Here is a 26600-nt window from a genome sequence, read left to right as displayed (position 1 = left end):
TCCTAAGCTTGCATAGTATAAGTACTTAAATGCTATGTAAGAATTAGTCACTTTTCTGTCCCATCTCCTAGCATTCTGCCCTATTGTCTGCAACTCTTTACCTTTGGTGCTGCCCACCTCCTGGTACAGCCACACCATGGGTTTCGGAGACTTGAAAAGCCCTGTCGGCCTTCAGGTGCTCAATGATTACCTGGCCCACAAGAGCTACCATGAGGGGTATGTGTCATCACAAGCAGCTGTGGCAGTGTATGAAGCAATCTCTGGCCCTCAACCCGTTGACTTGTTTCATGCCCTATGTTGGTATAATCACATCAAGTCATCTGAAAAGGAAAAGGCCAATTTGCCAGGAGTAAAGCAAGCTGTGGGCAAGTATGGCTCTACTAATATGGATGACACCACAGGAAGTGGAGTTGCAGACAGTAAGGGTGATGATGACATTGATCTCTTTGGAGCTGAGGAGGAGGAAAGTGAAGAAGCAAAGAGGCTAAGAGAAGAACGCCTTGCACAGTATGAGTCAAAAAAAAAGCCAAGAAACCGGCACGTGTTGCCAAGGCTTCCATTTCACTAGACGTGAAACAGTGGGACGAGGAGACCACTATGAAAAAATCGGAAGAGTGCGTTAGAAGCATTCAAGCAGCCGGCTTCATCTGAGGCTCGCTCATCTAAGCTCGTTCCAGTGGGGTATGGAATTAAAAACTTCAAATAAAGTGTGTAGTTGAAGATTAGGTTGGGTGCTGGAAGTACAGATAACTGCTTTTAATGACTATGTGCAGTCTGTGGATGTGGCTGCTTTCAACAAGATCTTGAATTCCTCCTGGATGGTTGCACTTAAATAAATGACTAAAAGACAAAAAAAAAAAAAAAAGAATTGGAGTCAACTTGACGGCATTGAGTTTGGGGTTTTGATCAGTGTAAAAAAGGATGAAAGCGAACCTGGAGGAAAGCACAGGGTTTTATCTTAGGACAGCAGCAAAAGCTCTAATGACATGAAGTCAGAGAAAGTCTTTAGAAGGTAACAATGAGGTGGCAAAGATGAAGAAGCACTTAACTGGTTGGCAAGGTACTCTGCATCAAGACAAAAAAGATGTGCAAAAATACAAAGGTAAGGGTAAATAAGTTAAGAGTAAAAATAATAATATTTTATTATATATTATACTACTTAGATTATCAATGAAATTATTAGTGTCTGTTAGTTGTTATATGCTAGCTCTCTTTCATGCATGTTGTTAAGTGCTTTATAAACATATCTCATGTAACCTTGATAATAGCCCTTATAACTATATATTCTGACACATAGCATTTGGTAGGAGCTAAGTAAGAATTTTTTGTATGACTGCAATCACAGAATGTTAGGCTACTGTTTTTTCTTTAACATTTTTTTTTTGTGCTTTAGGTAAAAATTTACATAGCAAATTAGTTTTCCTTTCAAGAATTCACACACAAATTATTCTGAGATGTTGGTTACAATCTCTGCATCGTATCACTGCTCTCCCTATGTCTAGCCTGTGTTCCTTCCTTGGGCTCCAGATTTACTTTAATCCTGTTTCCCTGCCTTTCTTTGCCTTCTCATCTTTTCTTATAGCCAAACATTGGCACATTCCTCAGTGGTATTGTTTATTTTACAGGCCAGCCTGTTGTTTACTTGAGAACTGTTCTATGGGAGTAGCTTGAATGCAAAGTTAGAATGGTGATTCAGGGCAATAACCTTGGGAGTACATTGCTTCCTTAATTGTATAATAGTAAAATGCCTATAAATTTAGGGTTTGTACAATGGCTACAATACGTAACTAAAGAAATAAAAGTACATGAGGGAAGTTTTGTTTAATTTCTGCATTGGCATAGTGGTATGGTGTGTGGGTCCTGAATCAGAAAGAATTATGTCTGAATCCCAGCTCTGTCACTTCCTAAGGTGTATGATATTAAGCAATCTAATTAAGCTCCCTACATCCTACTTAATCTATAAAATAGAGAAAAGAGTACCTTACCTTCATAGGGTTATTTTAAAGGCTATATAAAATAATGAATGTGTAGTGCTTAGTCTATTATCTAGCTCCTGGCAGTCTCAATGATAGTTATTATTACATTTCAAGGACAAACAGCATATTACAACCTCTAGAAAGTAACGTTTCCTTATATGCAGCTGTCTTCTTCTAGGTGGACCAAATGAAGACTTACACAGAATTTTACATTACCCTTAACAACTCAATTGACAGTCCCCATGGGTAATGCAAAAGTGATCAAGTAAGAATTTGCTTTAACAAATGATGCCAAGGAATGTACTTAATCGAGAACTAGATATGTCTTATGGTTATAAAATTCTTCCCTAAATTCCTGTCATACAACTTTGTACTTGAACCTTAATGTACAAACTTTTTAGTGATTTTGTTAAAGAGTCTATCTCTCTCCCATTTAATGTTTTTTAGCCCATTGTCAAAGTTGAGTTGTGTGTAGGTATATACATTTATTTCTGGGGTTCCTAGTCTGTTCAGTTGGTCTTTGTACTTATCACTATGCCAATACCAAACTATTTTGAGGTGAGGTTGTGTGAGGCCTCCTACTTTGTTCTTCTTTTTAAGGAACTCCTTGCTTAACCTAGGTCTTTTCTCCCTCCATATGAAGCTGGTGATTAGTTTTCTATTATTTTTAAAAGACTAAAGTTGAGATTTGGATTGGAATTCCATTGAATTTGAGATTGCTTTGGAGAGGATTTACCTTTTCCCAATATGAAGAAAGACCCAGCATTGGCATTCTGGATAAAGTTGAGAATAAAGTGAGTGAAGCAAACTTCCCAAATTTGGCAATGAACATGAATCTACAGATTCAAAAGGCCAAAGAAATCTAAAATAGAGTAAATCCAAATAAACCTATGCCAGGACACATCACAGTCAAACTTTTAAAAACACAAAGAAGAAATTTTCAAGGCACAGACAGAAAACAACCCACCTATACAGAAAAAACCACAGAGAATTTCTTATTAGACAGCTCAGAGGAAATGGCACATTTGCCAAATGCTATGAAACATTTTATTATCAATCCAGAATCGTATGTCCAGCAAAAATATGCTTTAGAATTGAAGGGGAAATCAAGATATTGTCAGATGGAGAAAAATTAAGTGAATTTATTATGAGCAGGCTTACTATAAGCAAATGGCTGAAGAAGAAATGTTGGAGCACTAATGAGAAACAAAGAACGAGTAAAAGTATGGGTATGAGGAATAAACTTTCATTATTCTTTTAAATTTACTAAGTTATGTTGGATGCTTATTGTTCTCAATGTATGTGAACGATATATTTGAAACACTTATAAATGAAGGAGAACAAATTGATGGACAGGGAGCAAAATTCTTCAGTTCACTTGAATGGATAAAATGTCAACATTAATAGACTAATAAATTATATACATATAATACTTACAGTACCCAAAAAAGAAACACAAACATTTACACCCTTACCACCATATATAAATCAAAATAATTCCTTAAAATGCTCAAAAGACCCACAAAACTGCAAGTAAAACAGAGGGGGAGAGAAGAAATTAAAGGAAAAAGGGAAAGTAAAAAAATTAAATGGTAGACTTAACACCTAACATTATTAATTAATTACAATTAATGAGGTAGCTTGAGTAATCTAATTAGAAGTCAGAGTGTAGTGGGATAGACTTTAAAACATGATTCAACCATACGCGATTTAATAAGAAACATTTCAAATATAGTGAATGAATATAAGGAAAACGAAAGTTAGAATGAAAGGGAAAATATACCCTTACACACAACAAAAGAAAGCAGGAATGGCTACATTATATCAGAAAAAAAAAGACTTGGAGCAAAGAAAATAATGAGGGTCAGAGAGACAATACACAGTGATTGCAGTTAATTCACCAAGCAGATTTACAAGCATAGTTGACACCTTCAACACACTTCTCACAACAATTAACACAACTAATAGACAGAAACCAGGAAGGACAAAGAAGATGTGAAAAACAAACTGACAAAATGTAATAGATATTTATAGAATATTCCACCAACAGCAATGGAACACATATTCTTTTCAAGTGTCAACAGAACATATACCAGGACAGGCCATAGTCGAGCAATAGAGTAAATCTTGCCCATAGAGCAAACGTCAATGAATTTAAAAGCAATAAAATCACACAGTGTTATCTGAAATCTAACAGGAAAATCTTCAACTACTTGAAAACTAAACAACATATTTCTAAATAACCGATGGATCGAAGAGAAAGAGAGTCAATGGAACAAAATAAAAAATATATCTGAAAAAATGAAAAGACAGAATATCAATATTTGTGGGGCACAGTTAGTCAGTGTGGGTAAGAAAATGTATAACACTAAATGCTTAAATTAGAAAAGAGGAAAAGTCTTAAATTAATGATGGAAGCACTGACCTCAAGAAAATAAAAATTGACCCAAAGCAAGCAGAAGAAAATAAGAAACCAATGAAATTAAAGATAGAAAAACAAAGCAGGAAATGAATGAAAACAAAAATCTGGTTCTTTGAAAAGACAGATGTAAAATACCCTAGCAAGAATGATAAAAAGAGAGATGGCATAAATCTCCAATATGAGGAATGAACAGGAGATATCATAACAGACCAACTGATATCAAAAGAATAATGGAATATAACAAACAATTCAATATATCAATTTGAAAACTATGATTAAATGGGTCGATTCTATGAAAAAAACGATTAACCAGAATTTGTTTAATAAGAAATAGATAATTTTAATGGCCTGATATTTATTAATCACCAGCTAAACAAGAGTTGGTCATAGTTTGGTGGCTTGTATGTTATGGTGACACTGGAAGTGTTTTTGCCAGTATTTCAAATACCAACAGTATCAGCAGAATTTCCAAAGTAAGAAAGACGGGAGAGGCAGCGTACATCTGAAATATTAGCCACCGAAGACCTTTGAAATTGCAGTGGAATACTATCTAGTGCCACAAGATGAGCCCCTTCACTGGAGGGAACTCAAAAACACAGCTGAAGACAAGTTACCGCCTCACAATAGAGTTGACTTTAATGACATATGGCGCAAGTTTTCAGAATCTCCATCTGCTGATGTGGCACAACTCTCAAAATGAGAATCAGAAGCTTCAATCATCCATTAGCAATTGGAACCTTGGGCGTACAAAGAATCTACGAAAATTGAAAATTGTCAAAAATGAAATGGAAAACATAAAAATCCATATACTACGCTTCACTACATTGTAATGGACTGGTACTGACCATCTTGAATCAGACAATCATATGGTCTACTATGCCAAGAATGGCAAACCGAAGATGAATGGTATCGCATTCATTGTCAAAAAGCACATTTCAAGACCTAGTCCAAAGCACAACATTGTCAATTTAGGATGATACCCATATGCCTACAAGGAAATCAGTTACCCCAACTCTTATTTGAATTTACCTATCAACCACTATTGCCATAGATAAGGAATTTGAATACTTTTATCAACTTCTTCGGTTTAAAATTGACAAAACATGCAATAAAGATGCACTCAAAATTACTGGTGATTGGAATCTGAAAGAGAGAAACAACGAAGAAGGACCAGAAGTTGGAAAATATAGCTTTGGTGATAGAAAGAAATGACTCTGGAGATCACATGATAGAATTTTTCAAGACAAATGACTTATTCCCTACAAATATCTTTTTCAACAACAAAAATGGCAAATATAGCCATGTGCCTTGTCAAAAAGAATACATAGGAATTAAATTGAATTACATATGTGGAAGGAGATGATGGAGAAGCTCAACATCTTCAGACACAAAAGGGCAGGGAACTACTCTGAAACTAAGCATCAATTATTCAACTTCAAACTGCAGTGGAAGAACAATAAAAGTCAAAGAGAACCCAGAATTCAACCTTGATTTCCAACTCAAGAATAAATTTGATACATTGAACATGAATGCCCAGAAAGAAAAGACTGAAATGGATGTCAGAAGAAACTGTAATTTGCTCTTAAATGTAGAATAGCTAGAGCGAAAGGAGGAAATGAAATAAAAGAGATGAGTTTTTTCCCCAAAGGGTGGCTTAAGATAAAGTATTATAATGAAATGTGCAAAGACCAAGAGTTAGAAAACAAAAAGGGAAGAGTGCTGGTTTTTCCCCAAGTTGAAAGAATTGAAGAAAAATTCAAGCCTCGAGTTGTCATTTTAAAGGTTCCTAAGGGCAAAGTATGGAATGACACAGGAAGCATTCAAAGAAGAGAGAAGGACTATCTCCTGTCACTGCACCAAAAATAATTGGCTTACATTCAACCATCTCAGTAGGTAGCATATGACCAAGAACCATGGTGTTATCAAAGGAAGAAGTAAAAATTTGATTGAAGGTACTGGTAAAAAAACCAAGGCTCTCAGTAATCAAAAGATTATTAACTGAATTGGGTCAACATACAAAAGTAGGTTTGGAGGTATCACTTACATGAGACAAAAATGTGTGAGATAGTTATGAGACCAACCAACGGAAAGAGATCAATATTTGTGTCCATTCCAAAGAAAATGGAAGATTTTCAAAATAATATTGGAGATTATTAAAATGATATTATTAATATCGCATATAAGTAAAATTTTGCTAAAAATAATTAAACACTAACTCCCCTTTACTTATGGCCAGCACCCCCTCCACTGCACAAAATGATCATTCCTTTGCCCCTGATCCAACCCATCCATCCACTTCTTACTTCGCTGGCCTTTGGAGGCCCTGCGAGGATAGAAGGCCAAGTAGGCACCTTGGTACAGACATCCTGTCTACCCAAGTAATGCTTTTTGACATATTTTTCTATCTTTCTGGCTTTCTCCCCCAGTGTCCCTTCCCTTACCCTGGTCCCCCTTCCCTCCTACAGTTGACATTTAATACTTCAACAAATGGACCAGGAAGCCACAACCACACAGCAAATTAATTTTTCCTCTTTTTTCCCCTTTGGTTTTTGTAATTTTTATTTCTTTTAATACTTTATTTTGTCTAGTTCTCTCGGACTTCCTCTGCCTTTGTGACTCCATCCCTTGTATATAAACACACCTCCCTGGTTTAAAAAAAAATAGGCCCACAGGTCCAGGCACGGCAGGAACACACCAGGGTTCTTTTTCTTTAAAACAGGACCCCTGCCCTGCACCGCTTGTCCAGTGCCCTGATCCTTTAAGATCATACTGCCAAAGCAACAGAATCCCAGCATTCACACCAAAGCTACGTGTCCTGACATTTCCCCCCTTTTCTTCTCTGTACATTCGCACTTTTTCCTACTTGTCTTTTTATTTCATCTTTTGTCTTCCTCGTCTCTTTTTTGCTTCTTTCTCTCTTTTCCTCTTTATTTCTACTTTTTCTACTAAATATGTCTTTTGCTGTGATTATTTGCTTACTTTTCTCCTGCTAATTACTTGCTTAAACTTTTCTGCTCTCCTTTTTTCCTGTGAAATATATTTCCACAATACATATTAATTTTTATTATGCCCTTTAAAATGCAATTTCATCTTATTTATACAAATATTCTGGTCTATTCAGATGGCCATTTATTACTGTTCTTATATTTTATTCTCTCTCTTCTTTGCCCAGCCTCAACTGCTCCACTTACACAACTTTCTTCCTTTTTCTCCATTTCCTTACTGTATGTTTTCTGGTACATATTAGACCTCACATACGTCGCTAGCCAGAGCACACTACCCCTGCAAAACCCAGAAGCACTACACTCCTATTACCTGCACTATGATGCCGTGGAAACAGCAGCCAACTGCAGTGATCCCTCCAAAACAAAGAAAAACAATTATGAAAAACAGAAAAGCACCACAGCCCAATGGAGGACTCTGAAAAAAAGGCCTTTGGGATGAGTAGAAATAGAATTCAGAAGGTTGGTGTTTAGGTCCCTTCAAGAGATGTGGGGAATACTCAGGGGAACAATGGTAGGAACAGAAAAATTAGAAACTTAAAACCAAAAGGCATGTTGCTATTAGGTGCTACTGAGTCGATTCTGACCCATAGCGACCCTATGCACAACAGAACTAAACACTGCCCGGTCCTGCACCATCCTCACAATTGTTCATATTCATGAGCCCAATCCATCTCTTTGAGGGCCTTCTTCTCTTTCACTGCTCCCTATATTACCCCTCATAATGCCCTTCTACAAAGACTGGTTTCCATCTAAAAATTCTCCAAAGAATGTGAGACAAAGTCTTGCCATCCTTGGCTCTCATGTGCACTCTGGCCATACTTCTTCCAAGAGAGATTTGTTTGTCCTTTTAGTAGTCCAAGAATATTTTCAATATGCTTCTGCAGAACCACAATTCAAACACACCATTTCTTCTTCAGTCATCATACTTATTCAATGTCCAACTTTCACATGCATAAGAAGCACTGGGAATTATCATGGCATGGGACAGGGATGAGCCCTTTTGGCATAGTGGCTATGCACTGGGCTACAATCCACATAAGCTAGCAGTTTGAAACAAGCAGCAACCCCATGGGAGAAAGACTGGGTTTTCTACTATCATAAATAGTTGCAGACTCAGAAACCCACAAATGGTCCTAATAAGTCAACATTGATATGACGGTGGTGAGTTTGATTTTCGCTTTGGACCAGGCACATCTTAGTCCTCAAGGTAACATATTTGTTTTTTAATACTCCAAAGCAGTCTTGTGCAGCAGATTTACCCAATGCAACATGTCTTTTGATCTCTTGACTGCTGCTTCCAGGAGCATTGATTGCACATTCAAGCAAAACATAATCCTTAACAACTTCAACCTTTTCTCCATTTAACTTGATATTACTTATTGGTTCAGTTGTGAGGGTTTGGGTTGTTGTTACATTGAGTTGTACCCCCTACTGAAGGGTACAATCCTTGATCTTCATCAGCAAGTGCTTCAACTCTTCCTCACTTTCAGTAAGCAAGGTTGTGCCATCTGCATAACACAGATTGTTAATAAACCTTCTTCCAATCCTGATACCATATTCTTTTTCATATAATCCAGCTTCTCTGATGATTTGCTTAGTATAAAAATTGAATAAGTATGCTGAGAAGATACAACCCTGACACACACATTTCCAAATTCTAAACCATGTAGAATTCCCTTGTTCTGTTTGCACCATTGCATCTTGATCCAAGTACACTTTGCACAGGAGCACAATGAAGTTTTTTGGTATTCCCATTAGTCTCAAGCTATCCATAGTTTGCTATGATCCACACAGTTGAATGCCTTGGCAGAGTCAATAAAACACAAGTAAGCATCTTTCTGGTATTCTATCCTTTCAGCCAAGAGCCACCTGACATCACCAATCATATCCCTGCTTCATGTCCTCTTCTAAATATAGCCTGATCCTCTCTGGCAGCTCTCTGTAAATCTACTGTTACAACCGTTGTTAGATGATCTTCAGCAAAATTTTACTCGCATGTGATACCAATGATATTGTTCTATACTTTGCATGTTCTGTTGGATCACCTTTCATTGCCTTGAACAGAAATATGGATCTCTTAGAGTCAGTTGGCAGCTATCTGCCAAATTTATTGGCATAGAGGAATGAGTGCTTCCAGTACTTCAACAACTTCTTGAAATATTTCAACTAATATCCCCTCAATTCCTAAAGTCTTTTTTTAGACTAATGTTTTCAGTGCAGCTTGAAGATCTTCCTTCAGCACCATGGGTTCTTGCTAATATGCTACCTCCTGAAAAGATTTAATGTCGATAAAAAAATAAAACAAACACAAACACTGTAAAATAGTAGCGATGAACTCCCATGTATCAATATGAACATCAATGGATTAAATATACATCAGGATACAGAGAGTAGCAGAGTGAATCAGAAAACAAGAGCCATCTCTATGCTGCCTGCAAGAGAAACGCCTTAAGCTCAAAGACAAAGGAAGAAATAAAATGAAAAGATGGAGAAATATTTATCAAAACAATGGTAACCATGAAAAATCAGTAGTGGGAATATAAATCTCTAATAAAATAAGACTTCAAAGTTAAACCAAGTAGAAAACAAAACGTCAGAAGCTTCAGAACTGATCATAGCAATCCAAGTCAACTATAATCCCGATGAGGCACCAAGACCAAATACGATAGAGGGTGCTACTAAGAAGTCCAAGAGAATGTTAGAAGAAATTATGAAGTATGAGTCAATGATTATAACACATGAATCAACTATTCGATTTTTGCAGGAACTATATACTTCAAATAGCCAAAAGATTAGTAGCCTGAAACAGAAGGTAGCCCAGCTTGAAGCAAAGTGTCAGGAACCTTGCAAAGATACAGTGAAAATACATGATACGACAGGGAAAGATTGTCAAGATATTGCAAACAAAGGAGCCAAAGAAAGTGGACTTTATTTTATAAAGCCTCTGAGAGCTAAGCAGCAGTTCTTAGTCTACTGTGAAATTGATGCATCTGGAAATGGGTGGACTGTACTTCAGAAGAGACTTGCTGGCAGAGGATTTCAAGAAAGATTGGATTCAGGATAAAGAAGGCTTTTGACATCTGTCTCCCACTGGCACCACGGAGTTTTGGCTGGGAAATGAGAAGATTCATTTGATAAGTACACAGTCTGCAATCCCATATGCATTGAGAGTGGAATTAGAAGACTGGAGTGGCAGAACCAGTACTGCAGATTATGCCATGTTCAAGGTGGGAGCGGAAGCTGACAAGTATCGCCTGAACTATGCATACTTCATTAGTGGAGAGGCTGGAGATGGCTTTGATGGCAATGATTTTGGTGATGATCCTAGCGACAAGTTCTTCACTTCCCACAATGGCATGCAGTTCAGTACCTGGGACAATGACAACAATAAGTTTGAAGGCAACTGTGCTGAACAGGGTGGCTCTGGTTGGTGGATGAACAAGTGCCATGGTGGCCACCTCAATGGGATTTATTACCAAGGTGGCACTTACTCCAAAGCATCGACTCCTAATGGTTATGATAATGGTATCATTTCGGCCACCTGGAAATCCCGGTGGTATTCCATGAAGAAAACTACTATGAAGATAATCCCACTCAACAGACTCTCCATTGGAGAACGACAGCAGCATCACCTGGGAGGAGCCAAACAGGCTAGAGATGTTTAAGAGACCATTTTGAGTATGATGTACTTTTTTAGAGGACTTTATCTGAACAGAGACATAGGTTTTTGCCCCCTATGGGACAGTGGACTTGCAAAACCTAACTTCATTTTAAAAGTAAAAAGAACCCACATTGAAAACTCCACTCACAGTTTTATGCAGATAATCATTTTCTACATGACATTTGAAGAAAGATTTTATTCCCTAAGACTAAAAAAATTAAAGTAAAATAAGACGTCAAAGTAAAACACATTAATCAAATCAACCAAATCAATACATTAATCAAACTGTCACAGAATTGAAGAAAGCCTGACAATAATAGTAGGAGAGACTTCAACACAACTCTCCCAAGAAAAGAAAGATCATCAGGAGAGAAATGCAAAAAAACCAGTAGAGCTGAACAATTCAATAAATCAGCTTCACCTGCTATATATATAGCCCACTCCAGTAGACAGCAGCACCATATACATTCTTCTCCAGCACACACAGTATATACTAGAGAATAGACCACACATTAGGTTACAAAGCAAGCCATAGTAAGTTAAAAAACAGAAGGAACAATAAGATAAAGCTAAATACATGGAGACTGAACAACACACTACTTAAAAACAACTGCATAATAGGTTAAAAAAAGGCATGAAATTATGCAATTAACAAAATCATGAAAAAAGAGATGTAATCCAAAATCAACACCTCAAATGTGGGGGGAGGCCAGATGCACAGGCATTCCCTCCCCTGAAGGCAATCAGTTGCCAGACTGCTGTTTCATCCCACTACAGGGGTGAGCCTGCTCCCTGCCTCTGGGGAAAATGGACAGGCTCCGGTAGGAGGAGTTTTCACCCTACTGATAATGGTTCCTATGGAGACCCAGAGACCACCCCCTAGACCACCCTCTCATTATAGGGGTTACCCTATAGTGTAACCCCTCCCTGTGACGTATGTCTCTACCTGTAATTAGTGGGCTGGCATGCCCCCAAAAGGTATATAGGCGTGAGTCAGCAATATAGAGCTTTCTGATCTCCTTGCTGTTGACTCTCTAGTCACTCCCCTCTCTTCCCCCTCTCCCTTGTTCCCTTGCCCTCCTTCCCTTCCCCCTTTCTCCATGTGGACCAGCAAGCTGGGCTGAGGTGAGCAATGCTACCATGAAATGTGTCTGACTGCATCATTGTAATATCTCTTTTATCTCTCATGCTCTCGATGACTTTAATATAATACTTATATATCTCAACCATACAATTGACATAAAGGTGGATTTGAAAGAATTAACTAAATTGATGAACTACTGGTAAACTTAACAAAGGATAGGAAAGAAGATGCAACTATCTAAAATGAGAGATTAAGAAGGTGACATCACAACAGATCCAAATGAAATGAAAAGAATAATGACAGACTACTGTGGTAGTTTTATAGTCTGTTGTTAATTTGAGAGGATTAAGAGTGAAGGAGTGGACTTTAGCTTGTCAATCAGTCGCAACTTCATGACCTAATTTTGGAGGCGCTAAGGAGATAAATAGCGCCCTGGAGGCGGGATGCAGGCTCACTCCCTGGCAGACATTGCACCCTACAAGACACTAGAGTGCCCTAGCTGGGGGAGCCAAGTCAAACCTCTGCCAGCGCTGAGAAGCTTGCAATGCCACTGGATCCACAAGACTTCCCACCCACTGAGCTGTGATCCTCCTGCATTCGGTATCATTGCATGTTTTGTGAGTCTGAAGAGGACTTTATAGATTGGTGTTGGACATATGAGCTAATATCAGACATATGAGCTAATATTGGACTTGAGCTGAAATGGGCTGGGATGTTTTTTTAATGTACAATTACTCTTTATATAAAGTTCTTTCTTATACACATGAATCTCTATGAATTTGTTTCTCTCATCAACCTAGACTAACACATTATGCTACCTTGGGAGTGAGGTACTAGAGAACAAATCATAAAGATGGAGAGTCGATGTTTGATCAACCTCTGCCTCATGGTAGTTTTGTGGCTAGCAGCCAATAAATAACCTCCACACCACTAGGCCTCCTCTCCAGAATGTAGAAAGGGACAGGAAATTTAAAAAATAATTGTATGAAGCAAGCATAACCCAGATAGCAAAATAAGCCAAATAGTCTACAAAGACAGAACACTATAAACCAAAATCCCACATAAACATAGACACAACGTCAACAAAATTTGTGGCCAATAGAATTCAGTAACTTATCAAAAAAATCGCTTTGATCAAGTGGGGTTCATACCAAGGATGCGTCAACATCAGAAAAACAATAAATGTAATACAATGGATAAAAACAAGATCATATCAATAAATGCAAAGAAGCCATTTGACAATAACCAACAATCATTTCTGAAAGAAAACAAGAAGAACAAAGTACGCAACCAAATATGTATTGAAAGGAAACTCCTCAAAATAATAAAGACTACATATGAAAAGCCAACAGACCTTATCATACTCAATGAAGGAAATGTTTTGCAAAATATATATATTTTTGCAAATGGGAACCAGAAAGGATGCCCCCTGTCACCACTCTTATTCAATATCATGCTGGAAATCTCAGCCAGAATCATTAGAAAACAAAAAGAATAGAATTTGGCAAATAAGTGAAATTCTCACTGTTTGCAGATGATATTATTTCATTTGTAGAAAATCCAAAAGACTACACAAAGTTTGTCAGAAATAATTGAGGGATTTGGTAAAGTAGTATTTTACAAGATTAAAAGCAGAAATCAATTGGATTCCTGAATACCAGTGAATAGAACTCTAAAAAACAAAACAAACCCCCAAGAAAACCCATTTACAATAGCCACAGAAAAGACAAAATAGTAATAAATCTAATCAAAGAAACAAAAGACCTTTAAAATGCAAACAAAAACACTATTATATAGAGGGAGGTGAGGGGAGGGAGGAAGGAAAAAAATAAGGAGCTGGTACCGAGGGCTCAAGGAGAAAGAAAATGTTTTGAAAATGATTATGGGAACATACATACAAATGTGCTTGACGTAATAGATATATGTATGGATTGTGATAAGAGCTGTACAATCCCCCAATAAAATGATTTTTAAAAATACCGTTATAAGAAAGCAAGAGTCACACAAAAGGGAAAAAAATCTCATGTTCATGGATAAGAAGACTTAATATTGTGAAAAATTCAATACTACCCAAAGCAATCTATAAATTCAACAGTTCCAATACAAAGACCAACTTTAGTCTTTTAAAAAATGGAAAAAATAATGATCAACTTCATATAAAGAGGGAAGAGAGCAAGGATGAGGAAAGAGCTCCCTGAAAAGAAGAACTAAGTAGGAGGTCTTGTACCAATTACACAGCCACAGTAGTCAAAAATTTGGTATTGGTATAGTGATAAATATATACAACAAACCCAGAAATAAACAAGTCCACCTACATGCAACTGATCTTTACAAAGGGTCAATAAACAGCAAATGGGAAAGAGAGAGTCTCTTCAACAAATGGAGCTGGCAAAATTGGATCTCCATCTGCAGAAGAATGAAACAGGACTCACACCTCACCCTCATGCATGAAAATGAACTCAAGATGGATCTGAGACCAAAATATAAACCCTAAGGCTATAAGGATAAACAATTGGAAAATTGAGATAAACTTAAGGGCCCTACTGCAGAGCACACACAATCTACAAAATATAACAAAAGAAACATACACAGAAACCAATATATGACTGGAATCTACTAAACATAAGGCACTTATGTACATCAAGAGTTCATCAAAAGACTGAAAAGAGAGCCCAAGACTGGGATAAAATAATTATCGGTGACATAAAAGACACGGGACTAATTACTAAAATGTATAGACTTTTGTAACACCACAATAAGAAACAAACAATCCAATTAATAACGGGACTAAAGACACAAACAGGCAGCTCAAGAAACTGACACTGAAATGGCTAACAAAAACATGCAAAAGTGTTCAGTATTACTAGCCATCTGAGAAATGGAAATCAAAAATAATGATAAGATATCACCTTATACCCACAATGATAGCCAACTAAAAAAACAAAAAATAAATCCTGGAGAGGGTATGTAGCAATTGCAACTCTTACACACTGCTGGTAGGGTTATAAACATGCACAATCATATGAAAAACCGTATGACTTCACCTAAAACAACTAGAAATAGAAATACTATATGAGCCTGAAATACGTCTAATAGGTATACACCACACAAAATAAGAGACAAAACACTAATAGACGTATGCTCACCCACGTTCACTACAGCACACACAATTCACAATAGTGTTAAGCTAGAAACAGATCAAATGCCCACCAGTAAAAGAATAGATAAACTCTGGTGCAGACACACGATTGAATACTATGCATTCCTAAAAACAGTGATGAAACCATGAAATATTTCATGACGTGGACAGACCTGGAAAGCATTATGATGAGTGAAGTCAGTCAATTAAAAAAGGACATAAAACAAAATAATAAACAACAACAAAATAACCAAAAAGGGGGGGGGGACAGTACATACACGTAATCACAAATCTATTAGGGATGGACTTTTTTGTTTTGTGTTTTGGTGTGTGTTTACATATACAAGATAGGCAGGATAGGCAATCCTACAGAGACAACAACAGGACAGACTTTCCTGGGGGGTGCGGATAGACAGGGAGGGAGCAGGGAGAGGAGAGCAGTGAGCTAATAAAGACGGATACAGGGGTGCAGGGGAATAGTAAGGGTTCTAAAATGAATGGCAAGGAGGATGTAGCTTTTCTGGTCATTTCTGAGCAATAGAATTGTATTTGAGAGGAATTACTGAGAGGTGAATGATGGTTAACCATGATATTGGGGCAGGAAGAAAAAAAAAGGAAAAAATTTCTGTATAAGTATCCATATATATGTAAATAAATAATTATTTAAATTACGTATATTTGTTATATATGTATATAAATGCAAATGTAACAAGGAAGCAGATGGACTTTGGACCTCTAATTAATCTTACCTCAGTACAAAAATGGTTTGCTCTAATAACGTGGAATTGTATGATAGCTTCCTGAAATGATTGCTGAAGACAAAATGGGTACATGAGCAAAATGTAGTGAAGAAAGCTGATGGTGCCTTGATATTAAAAGATATAGTGTTTGGATCTTAAAGGATTGTAATCAAACAAGTGGCCATCTAGCAGTGAAGCAACAAACCCCACACAGAAGAAGCACACCAGTATGTGTGATCATGAGGTGTCAACACAAAAAGGTATCAGAAATTCAAAACCAAGCAACCAAATCGATGTGAAGGGGTGTGGATGTAGTAGAGACCTAAAAGCCATCTGCAAGATAATTGGACAGTATCTCTCAGAAGGGCCACACAGAAGGGATGATATGTCCAGGGTGTAGTATAGCACTGATGAAGCACGTAATTGTCCTCTAGTTCTTTAATATTTCCTCCCCTTGCTATTTGGGGTTTTGTTTTAGAATATAAAAAAAGAAAAAGCATGTTCAGCATATCTTAAACTAAAATAACTAAAGAAAAAATTCAAGCCTCGTGTTGCAATAGTAAAAATTCTAAGGGCAAAATATAGAATGATTCGGGGTGCATCAAAATACAGTCAACGTACCAAAAAGAACTGGTCGACATTCAATTATTTCAAAAATTAGCATATGAGCAAAAACCATTGTTACTGAAGGAAATAAGTTCACACTGCATTGAAAACATTAACCAAAAACAAGGCCCCAGGAATTGATGGAATACCAACTGAAATGTTTCAATAAGCTCATAAAGTTTGGAAGATAGCGTCTTAGCCAACCGACTGGAAGAGAGCCATATAACAGAAGATTCAAATTATAGAACAATATATTAATATCACATGCATGTAAAATTTTGCTGAATAACATCCAACAATGGTTGCAACAGAACATTAACAAGGAACTGCTAGAGACACTGACGCTGGATTTAGAAGAGGATATAGAAAAAGGCGTATCATTGCTGTTGTTGGATGGATCTTAGCTGAAAGCACAGACTACCAGAAAGATGTTTCTGTTTTATTGACTCTGCCAAGGCAACCAACTGTGTGGACCACTACAAATTATGGATAGTTTTGAGACGAATAGGAATTCCAGAACACTTCATTGTGCTCTTGCAGAAAGTGTACATGGATCAAGAGGCAGTTGAGCAAACAGAAAAAAGGCATACTGTATGGTTTAGAATTGGAAACTTGTGCAAAAGGGCTGTATCCTGTCATCATACTTGTTCAATCTGTATTCTCAGCCAATAATCAGAGAAGATGGATTTTAGGAAGAAGACAAACTTCGATATACAACCTTGCTTGCTAAAAGTGAGGAGGATTTGAAGCACTTGCTGATAAAGATCAAGGATTGTACCTTTCTGTATGCATTGAAACTCAATATAAAGAAAACCAAAATCCTCAAAATGGGATCAATAGGTAACATCATGACAAATAGAGAAAAGTTTGAAGTTGTCAAGGATTTCATCTTGTTTGTCTCCAGAATCAGTGCTCATGAAAGCAGCAGTCAAGAGATCAAAAGACACGTTGCATTGAGTAAATCTGCCGCATAAGAGCTCTTTAGAGTATTGAAAAGCAGAGATGTTCCTTTGAAGACTAGGGTACAACTGGTCTAAGCTATGGTATTTTTAATTGCCTCGTGTGCATGGGAAAGTTGTACATGAATAAGGAAGACCTAAGAATTGATGCATTTTAATTGGGGTGCTGGTGACGAATATTGAAAGTACTATGAACTGCCAAAAGGACACCAAGTCTGTCTTGTAGGAAGTATTGCTAGTTTGTTCCTTAGAGACATAGATGATGAGATTTTGTCTCTCAGACTTTAGACATGTTGTCCTGAGAGAAGAGCCCTGTATTAGTCTAGGTACTTTAGAGAAACAAATCCGCAGCAACCCATTATAAGAGACTTGTATGTAAAGAAAATGTGCATCATGAAAACATCCCAACACAATGCTGCCCAAGCCCACAAGTCCAACATTAACCCATTAACCCAACACCAGTCCACAAAGTCTTCCACCTCACAAAACAGAGGCAATGATGCCGACTGCAGAAAGAAAGCTGAGTCAGTGAACGAACAAGCATCTCAGCACTAGCAGGGGTCTCCACACGGCTGCTCCAGCACCCAGGGCTGCATCAGGATAGGTCCATGTAGCTTCTCCTTGGGGATGTCTTGTAGGAAGTCAATCTTTCAAGCTGAAGCAGGGAACTGCTAAGGCAGCTGCATCCGGTGCAACCATCACAAAACAAGAGACCAGAGAACTAGAACGGCGACGCTCACCACCCATTTATCCCTCTGCCTTTCAATTAGCCCCACATGTGATTATCGGCCAGGTTGGCACAATTAACTAACTCAATCCAACCCACAGAAAGACATCATGCTTGATAAAGTAGCAGGGCAATGAAAAATAAGAAGACCTTCAACAAGATGGATCAACACAGTGGCTGCATCTATGATTCATAAGACCGATTGTCAGGATGGCACAAGAGCGGGCAGTGTTTTGTTCTGTTTTACAGAAGGTCACTGTGAGTAGGAAATGACTGACAGGACCTAAAAACAACAGCAGCATATGAATATAAATTTGAATTCAGCAAAGAAGTAGAGTCCAATAGGAAGGAGGGTTAGTGCCAAAACTAGTACAGAAAGATGGGAGAGTGCAGGGATGTCTGACCTCTACCTCAAAGGAATCAACCTTTGTCTAAGGTTGAGTTTGAGTGTCTAAAATGGTTGACTGTGGATCCCAGTAAAACAAAATCCCTTCTCCTAGTGAAGTCATATGTGGTCACATGTTGTCCCAATGCTGTTGTTACAATTGTAAAGAACTGGAAATCCCTATTTGGAAAGTGTACATAGACCAAGAGGCAGTCATTCCCATGGAATAAGCAGATAGTGTGTGGTTTACAAATCAGAAAAGTTGTGCATCAGGATTGTTTCTTCTTACCACACTTATTCAATTTGTACGCTGAGAAATACTCTGAGAAACTAGAGCAAAAGAAGAAAGAAGAACATGGTACCAGGATTGGAGAAACCCTCATTAACAATATATAGATCATACAACCTTGACTGCAGAAAGAGAAGACTTTCCTTACAACTGTACCAATAATCAGCATCAAGACAACCAAAGATTGAAGTTGTTAAAGATTTCATTATACTGGGATCTACAATCAACCCATGGAAGCCGTACCCAGGAAATCAAACCACTTTTTGTATTGGGCAAATTTGCTACAAAAGATCTCTTTAAAGTGTTAAAAACAATGGTGTCTCTTTGTAACCCAATTTATGCTATTTTTAATCGCCTCATATGCATGAGAGCTGGAAGATGAATAAGGAAAATCAAAGAAGAGTTGATGCTTGCCGAAAAACAAATAAATCTGTCTTGGAAGAAGTGCAATCAGAAATGCTTCTTAAAGTGAGAATGGTAAGTACACATTTTTTACTTTGACATTTCTATTTTGGCAAGTACATATTGATTATACTGATGTGAAGTTTGGACATGACATCAGCATTAACTAATCCCTGGTAAAGTTCAAGATATCCAAAGGAAAAAACTAAAAGTTAAACCTAAAAAAAATCACACTTTATACAAAAATTTAAATATAAAATGTGAGACTGTTACACATTTAGAAGAAAACTTAAGAGAAGCGTGTACAAGCCGAGTTTTCTAGCACATTTTTAATGCAGTTTTTGTGGTAAAATTAGGTGCCTTGGCTGATATTTGGGTCGACTTATACTTGAGTATATACGGTATGCCTTGCTAAAGTGATCTTAGACAAAATCATGGTTCATAATGAAAGAGAAATTGATAAATTGGATTTCATCAAAATAAAAAGTTTAGTCTTTCAAAAAAAACTGTTCAGAGAGAATGGAGAGAATATCTGAAAGCTACATGGGGAAAAAATGATTTTCATTTTACATGATATAAACAATTCTCAAAACAATAATAAAATAAACAATTACAAAATGGTCTAAACCATAAACAGAGACTATACTATAAAGAATATATATGTAGCTAAAAAGCAAATGAAAAGACAGTCAAGTTCATTAGCCATGACTAGCTGCCATGAAGTCAATTTTGACTTACAGCAACCCCATGTGCATCAGAATAGAAGTGGGTTCCATAGTTTTTCAATGGCTGAATTGGTGGCTACAGATCATGAGGTTTTTCCTTCTGAAGCATTTCTGTATACACTTGAAACTATAATTCATAGATTTCCAAGTTTATTTCACCCCCCTTTCAGCAAAAAACATACTCAACAATCCCCCTGGCAATTAAAAACCTTTGCCCATATTCTGGGTTAAAGTGTAATTGTTGTTGTCAGGCACTACAGCAACCTTATGGACAACAGAACAAACCACCGCCCAGCTCTGTGAGCCCATTGTTGCAGCTAGTGTGTCAATTTATCTCCGCGGGGGTCTTCCACTTTTTCAATGCCCCTCTACTTTACCAAGCATGCCTTTTTTCCAGGAATTGATATCTCTTGACAATATATCCAAAGTACTTAAGAAAAAGTCTTACTATCTGAGATAGTTTATTGTGCCAGCCTGGCCGATAAACACAAGTGGGATTAACTGAAGGGCAGTGAGAGAAATGGCTCGGTGAGCCTCGCCTTTCTTGTCTCTCGCTCTTTGATCATCAGACCAGTGTGTGGCTGCCTTGCTTGTTCTGTGCCTCAATTTACAGGCGACAATACCTGTGGGACGCCTAGCCTGTGAACTGTATCGCTATAAGTTGAGGTCCCTTTAAGACATCTCTGGAGCTGGGGACTGGCAGTTGGTGACCTGCCTTGTGATTGGCTGCTGTGCTGAGATAGCCTAGCTCTCTCTCTATATATAGAGGAAAACCTGGCAGCAGACTACACTTGAAGGACTGCTAGAATCTCACAACTCTCTCTCATGGCAGTGAGTTGCACTGAGCCATTTGTACTGCTTTATAATATAACTGTTCTTTTCTTGTATTATATATTTATCTGTATACGATTTAACAGTTCATTTCTTGTTATATATCTAATTATCTTTATAAATAAATATATTAAATTATCAGCAATTTGGTTTTATCTCTCTAGACAACTCTGTCTAACACACTATCCTTGCCTCTAAGGAGCTCTCTGGCTGTACTTTTCCCAAGACAGCCTTTTTTTTGTCCTGTTGGCAGTCCATGGTACTTTCAATATTCTTCGCTAGCACAATTCAAATGCAATGATTCTTCTTCAGTCTTTCTTATTCAATTTCCAACTTTCACATGAATACGAGGCAAGGGAAAATACCAGGCTTGGGTCAGGTGCACCTTAGTCCTCAAAGTAATATCCTTGCTCCTAAGAAGTCCAAGTCCTTACTCCATGACTCCAGAGAAGTCTTGTACAGCAGATATACCCGATGCAATGTGTCATTTGATCTTTTGACTGCTGTTTCCATGAGAATTGATTGTAGATCCAAGCAAAACAAAATCTTTGGTAACTTCAATCTTTTCTCCATTTATCATGTTACGTATTGGTTCAGTTGTGAGGATATTGCTTTTCTTTTCAGTAAGTTGTAATTCATAGGGAACACTTGTAAGAAAGTGACAACCTGGAAGGAAGTGTAACTGCCTCTATTACCAGTGGTTCTCAACCTTCCTGATGATGCGACCCTTTAATACAGTTCCTCATGTTGTGGTGACCCGCCTCCCGCAACCATAAAATTATTTTCGTTGCTACTTCATAACTGCAATTTTGCTACTGTTATGAATCGGGCAACCCTTGTGAAAGGGTCATTCGACACCCCCCCCAAGGGGTCGCGACCCACAGGATGAGAACCACTGCTCTAGACCCATATACAGGTTCTGCATAAGCACAATTTAGTGTTCTGGAAATCCCATTTTTCTCAAGATTACCCACTGCATGTTATGACCTACACAGTGGAATGTCTTGGCATAGTAGGAAAACCAAAGTAAACATGTTTCTGGTACTCTCTGCTCTCAACCAAGATCCAAGATCCAGCTGACATCAGCAATGATATTCCCTATTCCATGTTCCCTCTGAATCCAGCATAAACTTTTGTCAGCTCCCTGTCAATGTACTGTTGCAATCATTGTTAGATGATCTTCAGCAACATTTTACTTGTATGATACCAGTGATAGTGTTCTATAATTTGAATATTCTCTTGAGTCACCTTACTTTGGAATGGGTACCAATACGGATCTCTTCCAGTCAATTGGCCCAAGTAGGTGTCTTCCAAATTTCCTGGCATAGATGAAGTACTTCCAGTGCTTCATAAGTTCATTGAAACATTTCCTTTGGTATTCCATCAATTCTTGGAGCTTTGGTTTGGTCTAATGCTTTTAATGCAGCTTTGACTTTTTCCTTCAGTACCATTGATTCTTGCTCTGCTACATTTGGAAAGGGAGGAATGTCGACTAGTTCTTCTTAGTTCAGTGACTCTGTATTCTGTCTATCTTCTTTTGATGCTTCCTGCATCATTCAATATTTTGTCCATAACATCTTTCAATAGTGCAATGCAAGGCTTGAATTTCTTCTTCAGTTCATACAGTGTGTGTGTGTGTGTGTGTGTGTGTGTGTGTGTGTGTGTGTGTGTTTTTTGTTCTTGGTGTAGGTATCTGCTTTTGCAGCACCCTAGATCATTCTTCTTCCTCACATCCACTTTTGGGAAACACTGCTGTAATATTTTGGTAAGCAGGCAAGTACACAAAGGCTTTAAAAGATTCACAGAAAAATATAATTGAAAGACAAAGAATTTTTCCACACACTTTTTGAAGTTCTATCATGTATTAACTATTTACACCATCCAAGGACTCCTCATTAGCCATTAGGGACATACAAGTTCAAACAACAATTAATTATCTCTCAGAAGAGCTAAAATAATAGTGACACCACCAAACAAAGTGAGACTACGGAGAAATGGAATTATTTATACAGTGTTAGTGGAAATATAAAATGATACAGCTACTCTGGACAATAGTTTAGCACTTGCTTATAAAATTAAACACAACTAACCAACAACTTAAAAATTATACTTCTGATCCTATGACACGCTTACAATCATTGCCATGCTTGAGCACATTGTTGAAGCTATCTCCTTGATGATCTTCCTCTCTTTTGTTGACTCTTCACATTACCAGGCATGATGTCCTTTTTCAAGGACTGGTCACTCCAGATAACATATCTAAAGTATATGAAACCAAGTCTCGCCATTCTTGTTTCCAAGAAGCTTTCTGGCTGTACAACTTTCAAGACATATTCATTTGTGCTTCTGGCAGTCCATGCCAACACTGTAATGAAAATGGGTCAATTCTTCTGCAGTATTCTTTAATCACGGTCTTGCACACGCACTATGAAGTAATTGAAAATACCATGGTTTGGGTCAGGTACACCTTAATCTTCAACCTAATATTTTTTCCATTCAACACATTAAAGAGGTCTCATGCAGCAGATTTTCCCAGTGCAGTGCATCATTTATTTTCTTGATTGCTGCATCCATAAGCATTGATTAAGGATTCAAGCTAAATGATATCCTTGACAACTTTGATCTTTTCTCTGTTTTATCATGATGTTGTCTCTTGGTCCAGTTGTGAGGATTTTGTTTTCATTACCTCTGTTGTAATCTACATATATTATGAAAACAAAAACAAACCCAATTCACTTCCATCAAGTTGAGGCTGACTCAGGGAACCTATTGGGCAGGATAGAACTTCCCCTGTAGGTTTCTGAGGCTGTAACTATTTATGGGAGTAGAAAGGCCCACCTTTCTCCCAAGGAGCAGGTGTTGGTTTTAAAGTGCTGACATTGTGGATTGTTGCTCAATTTGCAACCACTATGCCACCAAGGTAGAATATATGTACAGTGAACCCCCGCCACTTCGCGCTTCGACTTACGCGGCTTCACTCTATCGCAGTTTTTGCGTAACAGCGCATGCTCTGTCATTACTGCCACTGATTGGCTCATACTGTACACGCTTCTGTCTGCATCGCTACGTATCGGAGCTACGTATCAGATGCATTTTTGCTTTTGTACAGTGTACTGTAATTGTTTGCGATTTTTAATAAATTTTATCTAAGCCCTATGATGGCTCCTAAACGAGCTGCTTCTTCTAAGCCTTCTGACAATAAAAATAAGCGCCAGAGGAAGATGCTCACCATCCAGAAAAAGGTAAAACTTTTGGATATGATCAAAGATGGCAAGAAAATCGTGGAGGTTGCACGCCATTTCGACTTGAATGAGTCTTCCGTTCGCTCCATCCGTTCTACTTCATAATATAATAAATACTAAATGATAATTGTAATGTCCAAAATGTTTTACTGCATTTTCCCTTTTTCGTTTAATAAATTGGGTAATATGAGTGTAATGGTGACTAAAGGGTGTTTTTTCATGTCCTCTATGCTCTAACTACGAAAAAATATTTGATTTACAAATAAGGAATCCTACTTCGCGGAATTTCATTTATCACGGTAGGGTCTAGAACTGACTAACCGTGATAAACGAGGGTTCACTGTATATATAATTAGTCATATATATTCTACAAATAGCAAATTTGAAGTTTTTATATTGTACTCTAAAGATATAACCATTAAAAGATACTAGGTAAAGGGTACAATTGACCTCACTATACTGTCTTTGCAAATTTGTATGAATCTTCAATTATTTGAAAATAAAGTGTTGAAAAATCTACAACTCTGACTGACCTAGTGATATCAGTCATAGATTTTTTTTTTTTAATTTTGAAAGGCTTACACCAAACGTAAGAAAGACCACAGAAAGAATTAGAGCATCAACAAACTTTCTTCATTGGAGAACTTTAAATAGTGATCCTGTGAAGATTTAACCACAGAAGGACAGTAAGAATGATTCTTTGAGTACAACACAAAGAATGCAAATAAAGTCACTGGAATATGTTTTAATAATGTATCCTCTTCTGTGTATATTTGAAACAAAAAAATGAATAAATCCTACAGAAATGTTTAGAGACAAGGAAAAGGTTAAAGACAACTTACTTTATGAACATATCCAATGTGAACAAATACTAAAAATATAGCACATAAGGAAATCCCTATTACTTTGACTATAACAATTATAGCAATAGTTTCTCCTTTACTACTTCAACAAACTCATAGGATTAATAACCATAGTCTACTGTGCTTACAGGTGCCTTTCAAGCATGTCATAGTTGAAGAACATAATTCAATGACCCGAACAGCTGAAGTTCCTGCTTCCGATGCTGGGATTATCAAAATAGAAATCTAAAAATCAGAAACAAAAATCAGAGATAGTCATTAAATCTCAATTTCAAATTTCTATCATTAGAGTTCTGTTAACTGTCGAATGTAATATTTGTATTAAAGTGCTTACTAATATATGAAAAAGTTTGTTATCTAGCTTTATATTTAAGACAGTAATGTCCACTAGGTCAATGTTTCTCTTTAACACTTCACACTTCTATATTAAATCTCACTCTAATCTTCAATCTAAAAAAACTGTATCCTTTCATATTGAAACGAATTACTGCTAAAGATTAAAGCCCTCATTTTCATTTTTCCCTGTGTCATGCTTATATTTTGTCTGGGAATGTTACACTGAAAGCTCGCAAAAGAGATGCCTACAGCAAATCCTAAATACACAAATTGATTTTAATAAACACACGTGTTTACTATCACATTACTTGAATATGTAATTGTTGAATTTTAAGAGGGATAAAGGAAAGAATTCTATAGAGGAAACAAAGAAAGGAAAGCCAGAAACATGATTTTGATTAATTTGATAGCTATGTGGTAAATGGATTTGAAAAAGACAAGAGGCAAGGACACCAATTAGAAAGCAGAAATGTTGAACCCCTTAACAAAAGTAGTGCAAATGAGAGGAAAGGGAAATTGAAGCAATTTCTCGGAAGTAAATTGACAGAAACTAGAAGACAAGTGTGGTAGTTACATAATCTGGTGTCAATTTGAAGGGATGATGAGTGAAGGGGTGGAGTCTGGTCTGTTAATCAAGATAAAATCAATGAGGCATCTGTGTGGGCATGACCTTTGTCTGAGAATTCTGGGGACTCCGGTATTTCACTCCCTTAGAGGTGGGAGACTTCTCTCTCTCTCTCGCTCTCTCTGCTCACTTCCTGCAAGACAACCCTGAGGACAAGACACATGGCACTACGCTGATAGACCCCATACCCTGAGAACTGGAGAAGCTATGTAGAGACCTCTGCCAGCGGTGAGATGCTTACAACGCTACCAGATCCAAAGAGTTTCTACCCACTGGCCTGCGATCGTCCTACAATCGGCACCATTACATGTGTTTTGTGAGTCTGAAGAAGACTTTATAGATTGGTATCGGAAATATGGGCTAATATTGGACTTATGGGCTTGGACTGGACTAGGTTGGGATGCTTGACTAATGTACAATTACCCTTTATATAAAACTATCTCATATGAGTGTCTATGGATTTTTTTCTCTAGTCTACCCGGACTAACACAACAAGGAGCTGTAAGAGATCGAAGAAGCTGTTGTAGTTGTAGTTGGAAGTTGGCACTATTCATGGAAGTAAAACACTGGATTAAGAGGACGC

The 26600-nt window shown here is 37.4% G+C and overlaps 1 protein-coding gene and 1 pseudogene across 1 annotated transcript in view; one reads left to right on the top strand and one right to left on the bottom strand.

The window, feature by feature from the left end:
* The window catches only part of CHM (CHM Rab escort protein), a 243664-nt gene that overhangs the window by 42622 nt on the left and 174442 nt on the right, over nt 1-26600 (bottom strand). The window contains exon 13 of the mRNA XM_045290565.1: nt 25185-25281. Coding sequence (XP_045146500.1) covers nt 25185-25281 — 97 coding nt within the window. The remainder of the gene's footprint in view (nt 1-25184; nt 25282-26600) is intronic.
* Nucleotides 137-836, top strand: LOC105979652 (annotated as a pseudogene).

The sequence above is a fragment of the Echinops telfairi genome, unplaced genomic scaffold (assembly GCF_000313985.2).
Source record: "Echinops telfairi isolate 266 unplaced genomic scaffold, ASM31398v2 ScPeMD7_42;HRSCAF=159, whole genome shotgun sequence".
NCBI classification, from domain to species: Eukaryota; Metazoa; Chordata; class Mammalia; order Afrosoricida; family Tenrecidae; genus Echinops; species Echinops telfairi.
The sequence above is the reverse complement of the archived record's forward strand: the minus strand, read 5'-3'. Positions and strand labels throughout refer to the sequence as shown.